Below are 13,420 nucleotides of genomic sequence, written 5' to 3' on the forward strand. Positions count from 1 at the left end.
CCATGGTCCGATTTACATGAAACTTGTCTTATTCTGTTTGTATTCCCATTTCAGGGGCACTTTACTTCAGAGTATTTTCCCATTATGCATCGGTTTGGCTGTATTAAATTACAGACAAGCATGCATGCAAGCAAACACGCAAACAAAACTATCCGGGTGTTCATAGTAAAAGACAATAACTCCAGGTTTCACTGCTTAAATTTGTGGAATCTGTGGTCCAATTTATGCAAAACTTGTTTTATTCTATTTGTATTTTCATTTCAGGGGTACCTTACTTTCAGAGTACTAACTCATTATGTGCTGATTTGGCTGTATTAAATTACAGACAAGCATGCAATCAGAATTTTATTATTATATAGATTGATTATTAGAAATTTTCTAAGAAGTTGAAACTAAATTTCCAATAAATAAAATAATAAAAGGAATAGCCCTCTCTCTATATATATACTTCTGATTTATAAGCCAACAATGGAGCTTCTCCACACAGTAGCATGACCTACCTGATGTATCATTTTAATATCCCTCAAAACACACCTATACCTTATAAAATGATATGTACACTACTAAAAGATCATAAGAACACCCATGATCACATTAGTATCAGATGAACTAAACAAAAACACTTGCTATTCCTTTAGCATTCACATTGTTTTGAATTAATCATACATTGTCTTATAGCATCAAGATTTTAATGATGTAGCTATTTATTTTTACAAGAGTGCAGGGTAGGTGTGAGGGACCAGATCCAGCTGGTTTGAACATACAACAGATAATATTTCAAGCTGGTTTTGACTGGCTTAAATGCTAAAGGGTTAATAGTTAAAGAAATTGGATGGGTAAGGTGGGTACCTAACTGTCAAGGCAATATCAAAAGGAGAAATGTGCAAAAATCCCCATCTTCCATACTTGCAAAGAAAGAAATATTATTTATGTAGATAATAGAATTTTAAAATATACAAAGTTTCCATAATATACTTAAATCTACATATAATTTTCATTATTTTTAAATAACTAGATTGTTGGTCCATGTGTTTCCCAGATTTTAGAATGGGCACAAAGTATTCCTAAAATTGCAAGAGCTGAATAAGAGGGTGACAGAAAAGTTTAAAAAAGCTCATACAACCACTGCATCGTAGAAATGAAAGCAATTTTTAGCTAATGCATATAAATTTGTACTAGTTTACCTAAATGCCTGAGCATACACATCAATATATACATTATTGTATATACACATCAAAACACAAAGCTGGCCAAAAGTCACCCGACAGTAATCAAAATTCCATAGATACTTCATATTCAATTTTATTTATTCATTCCAATTATAACTGCTTAATAATTGAATGCAGTGAGTTAAAATCACCGTTTTTTTTTTCAACATTTGTCTATTCATTAGCAAAGTCTCATAAAATAATTTTTTCCTTTAATCTTGGAATTAGTCTTAATTTATTAGGTGACTTTTGGCCAACCCTATATATATATATATATATATATATATATATATATATACACACACACACACACACACAATAAAAATGTTAATATTTAGAGTCCAAACTAGGGGATTTAACAAACACTAACATCTAGTAAATATGAACAAAATACCATAAGGTATAGAGAAATGATACAGGATGTGAACAGCCATATGTTGAAGACACTACTGTATGTGAACAATATTGTTATAAATCTGAGGATGTAACTATACAAACTATGGTATTTCTGTACAGAAGTATAGTCAAGGTAAGATAATAAATAAACAGTGTTTTGACTATGTAGACACCCAAAACTGAATGAGTACACATACACACACCAGAAACTCAAATGATCCAACCTGATCTTTACACAGTCATTCAACTTAATAGAAGTAGCAATCAAATCTTCAAACTACACCACCAAGTCTTAAGGAAGAACAAACTTATGAAGAAAAAAAAAAGAGAATGGGAGCTAAACAGCTAATCTGTTTGTGAGAAAGATATCTAAATAACCATCTTATGGGTTTTCATACATTTACCAAACCACACAACCATTCTAGTAGAACTACCCGATGATTCTACTTACTTAACCCGTTTTAATATGAAGAAATAAAGCAAAGAAAAAATACATGGACCGATTACTTTTCCTTTCATTTGCACACACGCACATAAACGTTAGTCTGGTTGTCATAACAAGTACCGTTAACACCACACAAACTATATAATTCATGATCTGTAATAAGTAAATGCGACTTGTTTCATCAACATACTGGAATGAAAAAAAAGAACAAAGAATCTCAGAAAGCAAGATCAGTTCTCCAGTTACAATGATAAAATAATAATACGAAACTGGTTCTGTCTGACCCACTGTCTTCACTGATAATGTATAAAATTAATCTACATTAATAATAGATCAGATCTGAATATTTTGTTTTATGATTAAATTTTTTTTTTTTAATAGTTAAAATATATTTCCTTCAAGCTATTAAATGGACAAGTAACAATTCAATTACTGATCATGACAAAAAATGGCGAGTCAGTGGATTGAAACGAACTTCAAGGTTGAAGAAATAGCAGACGATAAAATTGAATTCTATGAGAAACGATTGATATTTTTCTGGAAACCGGATGCCGAAATGCTAGGCAACACACGAGTGAACTAAAGGAGATTTAGCTATTTCTAGCAAGTCGAGCGACCACATAAAGGTTCTCACTTTGGTTTCCTACAATAACTTGAACCTTATGCTGTGGATTACTTCGAGAGTTTTATCCTGTAATGTTGATAGCAATTGTTACTTAATAAAGATGTCGACGTGGCTAATTAAGTCATCCGTAATCAGCTCGAAACGTAACAGAATAGTAGTTACTTAAAAAAATTACGATACTATCATCATCATTTAACGTCCGTTTTCCGTGCTAGCACGGGTTAAGAATATCATTGGAACTGTTATATATCCGAGACTGGAGTGAGTTAAAAAATTGCTAGAGTTGGAAACATCGTAAAACGATGCCGAATTTTCGTGACCAGACTTGTCAACCTCCCGCTACTATTTTTCTAACACTATTAAGTACACCTGTTGCCATTCGCTAATGTTACATGTGGGATATATAACTACCAATAAATAAGTAATCTTTGCGATGTAATAAAGTACAACTAAATAATCCCAAGCATAGCAGAGAAAACAGATTTAAGTTTGTTGCTTGCCACTCTATATCATCTGAGAGAAAATTTACTTCCGTCTCTCAACCAACACTTTCTAGAATCTTCAACCGGTATTTTTACCGGCAACAAGTAGACACGTTAATGAAGAGAATGAGATAAATGTTTGGCATCATCGCCACACGGTGAGCTATCAATTTTGTGACGAGATAGAGATTGTGCGACTGCTAATCTGATGACAACAAAGGTTTTTAGGCAGAGGTAAAGAATACGTAGACCATTGAGGTAATTGCTCCCAGACTTTGAGGAACAAACAAGGCACAATGCCAAACTGAGAGGCAAATATACAATAGTACGAATCTAGTTCATGACACTATTACTACAATGTCTACAGAAGCGTAAAAAAATTACTAGAATGGAGGGTAAAGATAATTAACCACTCATATATATATATAAAAATTTATTGCTTAGAGGAAAAGCAACATCCGTAACTGGTGGCAGAAAGTTTTTAAACTGGGGACCAAGTCTACTACCCCAAAATAGAAACGGCCTCTCCGTCGGTCTTTCCATAGTTTCAGCCTACTAAATTTCAGTAAAGTGTCTTTTGTCGGCCAGAGGCTATAGAAGAAGAGACTCGTCCCAGGTGCAGCACAACGGGATCGCACATGAAATCACGTAGCACCTGGATTCCTTCAAAAAGCATTCGACGTTTTAAAAAAATAGAACTCATTGGAAAATGTAGTCCTGCCTTTGCTCACAGACTTGCTGGTTAATACTTATTTTACTACCATCCCCAAAACAATACTTCATTAATGAACGACACCACAGAAACAGAATATTTGGTGACTCGACGCATGTAACTCGGTGATCCATGCAACAACACTAAGTTATCCGCAAATATTGATGGTAAACGGAGACGGTTATATATGTAGTTTCGAGAATGGAAAAATATTCAATCATGTTTTTTATGATAGCAAAATAGGAGTGAATCTGTCCAATTTGAGCTGGATGGAGCGCTAAACAGTTGCTAAATATACTTTCTATTGATTTAAAACTCAACAAAATGTAACAGATTTTTTTTTTATTTCGACGCCTGTAAGAAAACATAATAAACAGCAAAACCTTAAGGATCAAAACCGAAAATTGGTTGTTCTTAGAAAAGTAACGCTTTTCAAATGAAAGTGAAATACGACAAGCGGAAATAAGTGATAGTGTATGAATGACTACTTGTGAGAAAGGTAGTTACTTTGATGTTTTAGATGCAAACTTTCTTCAAAGAAATTAAAATAAACCAATGTGTGTCAGATCCTCTTCAAATATATTTCTTTTGGCATAAACTCATTTTAAAACGATTTGTGGCCAATAGAAATTATAATATTCACGTCAGTAATTCATCCCATTCTCTTTTTACTCAAAGGTTTTTAGGCAGAGGTAAAGAATACGTAGACCATCCTTTTTCAGCGTAACCCTAACCCTAAACACTGGGTGTGCGTATTCTTTACCTTCCCTAGTTTCTGTTTGAAATTACTAACAAGTCCGTTCCGCTGTTAGGTTAATTTCTGGTAAAATAGATGATTTTATACGCACGCACACACAAATATACATAAAGGCATGTTAGTGAATGTAACGACAGGCATTTATATAGAAAATGACTAATATTCAGAATAAGCCGAAGAGAAAGGAATCGATCAGATATATATACACGCGAGCACGGAAACACTGAAGATGAGGAAAACTTAGGCATGAAACGGAGACTGTGTGGTAGCTTGAGTTGTTAGAAATAGAAGTCAAATTTCCATCTCCCGTTTTAAATAAAACCAATAAAATGTTGCCTAAGATGCGCTATGTCCGAACAAAATAAGATGTGACCACAAATGAGACGTCTTTGACCATAGGTCTGCTCTTCCAGTCCTACTAATCTGGGTCTAAAACTGAAAATATGTAATGTATCGTATGCAGCCTGATTTACAAGCAAACATATAAGCATTTGCTATAATCCCATACATTTTTCCATAAACAAATAAAATGTAGATTTTCGTACAATCATTTTGAAACTTGATAAAACGGAACAATTTTCAGAAGTGGAAAATTATTCAGCACGAGTCATTGGGAAAATAGCATTCACTAAAATTATATACTTTCATTAGTTTCGTTCATGAGGATTAGGAGGATAGAATCTTATCTGGTCGACACCAGAACCTATACATTTACTAGAGCCTTCATAGATCGAGCGGGAAGAAATAGCAGCCAAATCTCCCTCAAATTATATCCTACTATAACCGAAAGAGAGGAAAATATTGGATAATGTAGTCCTAAACACACAATGTCCAACAGCTAGAATGTCAGCTCTACCAGGACTGATCCCGAGACTAAACTATACTTCTACCACTATGTAACCTTGGTAAATTTTATAGACATTTTCGTTTACAGGTAGGTTGAGATTGTAATCACATAGTATCTCGAAGTGTTCAGACAAAAGAAAAATAGATATCCTACGATTACCCAGCGATAAGTCCATTTTATTTTACTCGGATCAAACTTTAAAACCTCAATACACACAGTCTTTATGGGAATCAATTTTCTGTGCCTGTGTTACTGAAGTGAAGGGTTGGCTCTTTGTTAAATGCCTTTCTTTTTCTTCCTATGACGAAATTTAGTCTTAGTCATCCTGATTAGAGCAAGCAGAGTTATGTACCTTGTTCAAAACACGTTCTTCATTACGATCATGTGGTCAGCAGCTCAACAACTTAACGATGATACGTATACATAAACACAGAAGTTATTACTTCTTATATGAAACAGGGTATGATTACATTATTAGTGACAAAAAACAGTAAAATACTTTGTAACAAAAACGGTATATTTATAAGAGACATCTAAGGGAGTGGTATCGTCTGAGATTAGGACGCCAGACTGGACCCCAGTTCTTGGTTCAAATTTTGCCAAAGCCAAGATCGATTGAAAAAGTATCAAAAAGATATTGAAATCGATCCCTTCGCTAACAACCGTATCTTATAAGCGAAGGATTCCTGTCTGATTACTCACATCTGAATCCACACTCAAGACACATCTCCAGTTAAATAATGTAACTCAAGATACATTAATTATGAGAATCCCTGTGGTCACTCAACTACCACAAATAGCCAAGTCTCGAAAATTACGTCCTGCTGTCATAAAAGTACATTGGTTTATGTAAGTTCTAGATGCAGTAAAAAAAAAAAAAACGGACGGGATGGTCACGATTGGAATACCTTAGGTAATAAGAACTTTTAATCAGGTTTGACCTGTGGCTGAATAAAAACAGTTGACTTTTATCACATCAAACCTAACAAGTAGCATGTACAATACACATCCACCCAGTCATATCTGTGTAACAATTGTAGCTCGAAGATAATTATATAATCAATCTACCAACTTTTTTTTTTTATTTTGGTAGTTTTTATTTCTTGCCGATCATCAAGTCATTGGTTCCTTATGGTGGCTACAAGTTAATATTTACTAGAGAAAATTCATGCCTACTTCTCAAGGGTATAAACCAAGTTATTGAAATTGGATTCATTCGCTGCTCTTCTATAATTTTTAAACTGAAGCCACCACCACCCCCCATCCCTCCACCTCACCCCTTATCTGTATCGTTTCATTCTTTGTTCGATTTCTGTCAACATTCGTTTGTGTTGACTGACACGTTAAATAGATATTTTTCACTTGCGTTTAACAGGATTTTCTTTGTACATTTATCATTTCAGACTAATGTCGCAGCTCTTAAGACATCGTTAAAATATTAAACACTTCGTAGTATTGTTTCAGATCATATATATACCGGAATGTGTTGCGTCCAACAGATATATATGGCTATCATAACACACACACAAATATATACAGACGTACATATATACACACATACTCACGAGAGCCGCTACGCGATAGCTCGAATTGCTCAAAATAGAAGCCAAATCACAGCTGTCTTGAGAAAAGGAAGTTCACAAAGATAATATAGTCTAGGGTACACTTGTGTCTAAACAATATATATAAAAATACAGTATATTTTGAGCAGTGAACAAGGAAATTTTGAGCAGACCAATGACCGAAGATGTTCAAGACCTGACCATTCAATCCTGCCCTCCACCACGCCATCCCAGACAAAGTATCTAGAACTACATTACTCAATGTTTTATTTGTTTATTTTTTAAGGCAGAACGTGCGATTTGAGTGATATTTTGACTCCTATTTCTAGTGAGAGTGAAACGGAATAGAACAGAAGACTAGGAAATTTTTTTTTAAAAAAAGCGGATGTCGAAAAATTTGGACAGACCCCTTTTCAGTGAATCAAACTGCGTTTGATAGAGTGGTTAACTTGCATTTTATAACAAACGATTTCAACAGAATGCAAAAGAAAAAGGAAGCGTATGAAGCATTTACCGATTATAAATAGAAATATAAAAAGAACGAAAGACAATAATATACATATGTCGAAATAATTGTTTTTAAAAGCGGGGGGTATCTATAATTTTACTTCTTTGTTCTCCACTCAAGACAATCTAAAAATTTTGCTTTCGTTCCAAGTCATATGTAGTACTTATTTTTCCGGTATGTTCTTTTAACTATTCCTACTGCCCCCTTTGTTTTCCACCATGTTTGTCGTTAGCGTTTTCTATGTCTGTGCTGTATTGTGTTATTTGTTGGTTAGCCTTTTAAACTTCATATCTTACCTTCCTTTGTCGCCCATCCTGATCAGATATCTTACTATTCTGGTGTGACGGCAAAGTGCTGAGTGCTTAATCCAAGATGGCAGATCTCGTTTTATCTCGTCTGATATCACCGACGATGACTTAGCAGAAAAAAAATAAAGCTACGAAATATAAACATTTTTTTTTTCCCCGAAAATTTGATGAAACACATTTAATAGAAATAAATACACTAATAAATTCGAGAAAAATAATTATATATATATGTATGCACATACATACAAATAAATACTTAAAATACAAATATGCGTGTGTGTATGTGCGTGTAGGTGCATATGATGCGCATGTTAGTCGTGGGCAAATGCATGTGTGAATGTGTGAACATACATTATATACATTTAAATACATATACACAGTACAAAATACGCGTGTATGATGGGTTGTGTATATAATGAAATAGGAATTTATATATTATATATCTACACACAGACACATACAAATATATATGTATACATATACATACGTATAAGATATATATATATATATATATATATACACATATGTGTGGATAATATATATCTATATGTATAATATACATGTATACATACGTATAATGTATATATGTATGTATGTATATATGTATGTATATATATATATGTATGTATATATATATGTATATATATATATGTATGTATATATGTATGTATATATATGTATGTATATATATATGTATGTATATATATATATGTATATGTATGTGTATATTTGTATATATATATATATGTGTATATATATACATATATGTATGTATATATATATATGTATATATATATATATGTATATATATATATGTATGTATATATATATATGTATGTATATATGTATATGTGTGTATGTATATATATATATGTATGTATATATATGTATGTATATATATATATATATATATATATATACATATTCATATATATGTATATATATATATACATATTCATATATATAAATACATATTCATATATATACATACATGTGTGTATGTGTATATATACATACATATATATATATACATATTCATATATATGTATATATATATATATACATATTCATATATATATGTTCATATATATATATACATATTCCTATATATATATATATATATACATGTAGGATGTAGGACAAGATACTGTGATAGCCTGGGCTTCCGAGGCCCACAGCTCTTCAATATCCTCCCGAAGAATCTAAGAGACCTGCATGGGGTGGATGCAGATGTCTTTAAAGTGAAACTGGATCTCTTCTTGTCAGGTATCGCAGATGAACCAACTTCACGGCAGGAGGTGCAGATGAGGGCAGCTGCATCGAACTCTCTCGTGCACCAAATGGCAGTTGCTAAAAAGCATTCGTGAAGTAAAACCATGTAGCAACACCAAATGGCGGTGCCCCAGCATGGCCGCAGCTCGTTTGCTGAAACTAGAATCAATCAATCAATGAAACTAGAATCAATCATACATATTCATATATATATATACATATATATATATAATAAATATATATATATATGTATATATATATATATATATATTATACATATTCATATATATATATATATATCATCATCATCTAACGTCCGCTTTCCATGCTAGCTAGGGTTGGTGGACGGTTCAACTGGGGTCTGGGAAGCCAGAAGGCTGCACCAGGCCCAGTCTGATTTGGCAATGTTTCTACGGCTAGATGCCCTTCCTAATGCCAACTACTCTGTGAGTGTAGTGGGTGCTTTTTACACGCCACTGGCACAGGTGCCAGACGAGGCTGGCACACGGCCACAATCGGATGGTGTTTTTTATGTGCCACCGGCGCTGGTATCACAGCTACAATTTCCATTGATGTTGATCGATTTCGATTTTGATTCTGATTCTCACTTGTCTCAACAGGTCCTCACAAGTAGAGTTTTGTGTCTCAAGAAGGAAAGGTATGCATAAGTGGGCTGGCTACATCCCAGGTAGAGGTCACGGGTTATGGTCTCACTTGTCCTACCAGGTCTTCTCACACACAGCATACTTCCATTATTCTCGGTCTCTAGTCATTGCCTCGGTGAGACCCAAAGTTTGAAGGTCGTGCTTCACCACTTCATCCCAGGTTTTCCTGTGTCTACCTCTTCCACAACCGCTAGGGTGTGCCTCTTTTCACACAACTATCTTCATCCATTCTTGCACACCACAAATGATGCTTCTTAGGTCCAACTTTTCTCTCAAGGTACTTACACTCTGTCGAGTATGAACACTGACATTACACATCCATCGGAGCATATTGCTTCATTTCTTGCGAGCTTATGCATATCCTCAGCAGTCACAGCCCATGTTTCACTACCATGTAGCATGGCTGTTTGTACACATGCGTCATACAGTCTGCTTTTTACTCTGAGCGAGAGGCCTTTTGTCACCAGCAGAGGTAAGAGCTCTCTGAACTTTGCCCAGGCTATTCTTACTCTAGCAGTTACACTTTCAGCACACCCACCCCCGCTACTGACTTGGTCACCTAGGTAACGGAAGCTATCAATTATTTCTAGTTTTTCTCCCTGGAATGTGGCGGAAGTTGGTGTCTGCACATTTTCAGTGTTTATTGCTCCTGAGCATCTGCCACATACAAAAACTATTTTCCTAGTTAGCCTTCCTTTGACATTGCTACACCTCTTATGTATCCATAGCTTATACTTGGTGCATCTTATAGAGTTTCTACCTATGCCTTTTCTATAGATCGAGCAGGGCCATCTACCTGAAGGCGTTTGTGATTTGTTTACCTTCCTACTTATTAGGACTTTGGTTTTAGCTAGGTTGACTCTAAGGCCCTTCGATTCTAATCCTTTCTTCCACACCTGAAACTTCTCCTCCAGTTCTGATAGTGACTCAGCAATTAGAGCAAGGTCATCAGCATAGAGGAGCTCCCAGAGGCATCCTGTCTTGAATTCCTCCATTATTGCTTGGAGGACTATGATAAATAGGAGGGGGCTGAGGACTGAACCTTGGTGGACCCCTACCTCTACCCGGAATTCTTCACTGTACTCGTTGCCAACCCTCACCTTACTAGCAGCGTCCCTGTACATGGCTCGCACAGCTCTCACTAACCATTCATCTATCCCTAGTTTCCTCATTGACCACCAGATAAGGGATCGGGGGACCCTGTTGAAGGCTTTCTCCATGTCAACAAAAGCCAGGTACAGGGGCTTATATATTCCGTTAAAATATCTTATATACGATTTTTATTTCTTCATTTCCCTGAAGAGAAGATTACATTGTTTTACACCATTTTATTCCTTAGGAATTATACCAATGATATCTTCGAAACGTGTTTCAGAAGTAAAAGAATTTGAATAACACCTGCATTTAACATCATTTATTTATTCATACATATTCATATATATATATATATATATATATATATATATATATATAAGAGATAATGGCATCATTGAGACCCAAAGGTGTTAGGTAATGCTGAATAAGTGCTATAGGCAGACCATAGTTAAGTTCCAGATTCGGTAATATTGCGAATAAAGGGTTCAAAGTTGGTTTTATGTCATAGACACACAAAAAATTCATATATATATATATATATATATATATATAGATAGATAGATAGATATAGATATACAATCAGATAATTAGATAGAGACAGATGTATGTGTATCTATCTATTACTATATGTTAGTGTATTTATATATATATAGATACATATCCACACACACACAGCTTTTTATAGTGGCCGTCTCAGATATGCCCTCAAATGCCCAGATAGCCACTCTGGCAAGCTATGCAGATGATACGAAAGTCTCACAGAATATACAGAACCCCAGTGATGTTGCACACCTGCAGAGGAGTTGGACTCAATTTACAGATGGGCTGAGGATAATCATATGCAGTTTAATGCTGAAAAATTCCAGGCCCTGCGCTACCAGCATCCAAAACTGAATATTAAACCTACAGGGTACACCAGTCCACAGGGAATTTCAATCCCAGAGCCTAAGTCAGTGAAGGACCTGGGTATCAACATGAGTGATGATACCTCTTTCCAAGTGCACATTACCAGGATGGCGACAAAGTGCAGACGACTGGCTGGATGGATCCTAAGAACATTCAGAACCAGAGATAAGGAAACCATGATGGTCTTCTGGCGGGTTTCAAGGGCCCACAGCTTTTTAATATTCTCCGAAAGAGTCTGAGGAACTTGCACAAAGTAGATGTAGGGGTTTTTACATCAAAGCTGGACCTCTTCCTGTTGAGAGTCCCAGATGAGCCTACCTCACGGCAAGAGATGCAAATGAGGGTAGCTATATCAAACTCCATTCTTCATCAAGTGCCACATATTAGAGGAGGCTCCTAGTAATAGCACTGTAGCGCAAAACGGTGGTGCATCAGCATGGCTGCAGCTCTGAGCTGAAACTTTAAAAAGAAAAAATAAATATATATATATGTACATATATATATGTATATATATATACATGTATGTATATATATCTACATATATATATATATATATGTATATACATATATATATGTGTATATATATATATGTATATGTATATATATATACATGTATATATATATGTGTATATATATATATTTGTATCAAAATGGCTGATCGTTAGTAAGGAAAGACATAAATAAGAAAGAAGAAAGCAAAGGACCACTGGTGAGGTCACAGGAGTGTGACAAAATAACTCTGGCCAAAATACGATTAATGTAAAAATTAAAATAAAGCTGAAGCAAATCAACACCAAATGTATGGTGCATGGCCGTTGCAAGCACCGCCTCGACTGGCCTCCGTGCCGGTGGCACGTAAAAAGCACCATCCGATCGTACTCGTTGCCAGCCTCGCCTGGTCCCCGTGCCAGTGGCACGTAAAACGCACCATCTGTCCGTGGCGTCTGCCAGCTCCATCTGGCACCTGTGCGGGTGGCACGTAAAAAGCACCCACTACACTCACGGAGTGGTTGGCGTTAGGAAGGGCATCCAGCCATAAAAACACTGCTAGATCAGACTGGGCCTGATGCAGCCTTCTGGCTTCACAGACCCCAGTTGAACCGTCCAACCCATGTTAGCATGGAAAGCGGATGCTAAATGATGATGATGATTTAAAAAAAAGATTAGAGATCTATACAAATCAAATTTTTATAAATAAAAAAGTGGGAGGTGGAAACAGTACAGAATTAAGTCTAAGACATTTCAGTTTAAGAGGGAATTTAATAAAAGATTATATAAATAAAAATATTAATATTACCAGTTTCGATGTATCTTATCTTATCAAATATTAGTAAAAATTTATAAAAATTTGAAGTAAAAACAGTCTGTCTGTTGGTCTGGTGGTCAAGAACATGTCTGGAGGTTTTTTGTTGGAGTCTTCTTTAAATATAGTTTCATGTAGAGTTCAAAGTATTAGAGAGTGAGAGAAGGAGTGTCTATTGTCTAAAAGAAATCTTTGTGTGTTCTTGTCAAGGGAGTAGCTAAAAGCATTTGTTGAATGGGTTTTATGTCCACCTGTGTATGTGTGTGTGTATTGTGTTGAATGTCCTTTCAATATGTTTTGAAACATGACCACCTGTGAGTTGATGGGTG

The 13,420-nt window shown here is 35.1% G+C and overlaps 1 protein-coding gene across 1 annotated transcript in view; it reads right to left on the reverse strand.

The window, feature by feature from the left end:
* Nucleotides 1-7,992, reverse strand: part of LOC115213827 (transitional endoplasmic reticulum ATPase) — a 43,326-nt gene extending 35,334 nt beyond the window's left edge. Inside the window, exon 1 of the mRNA XM_029782723.2 lies at nt 7,839-7,992. Within this exon, the coding sequence (XP_029638583.1) occupies nt 7,839-7,855 (17 nt within the window). The 5' untranslated portion in view covers nt 7,856-7,992. The remainder of the gene's footprint in view (nt 1-7,838) is intronic.
* Nucleotides 7,993-13,420: the final 5,428 nt, after the last annotated feature.

Source organism: Octopus sinensis, linkage group LG7 (genome assembly GCF_006345805.1).
Source record: "Octopus sinensis linkage group LG7, ASM634580v1, whole genome shotgun sequence".
Lineage (NCBI taxonomy): Eukaryota > Metazoa > Mollusca > Cephalopoda > Octopoda > Octopodidae > Octopus > Octopus sinensis.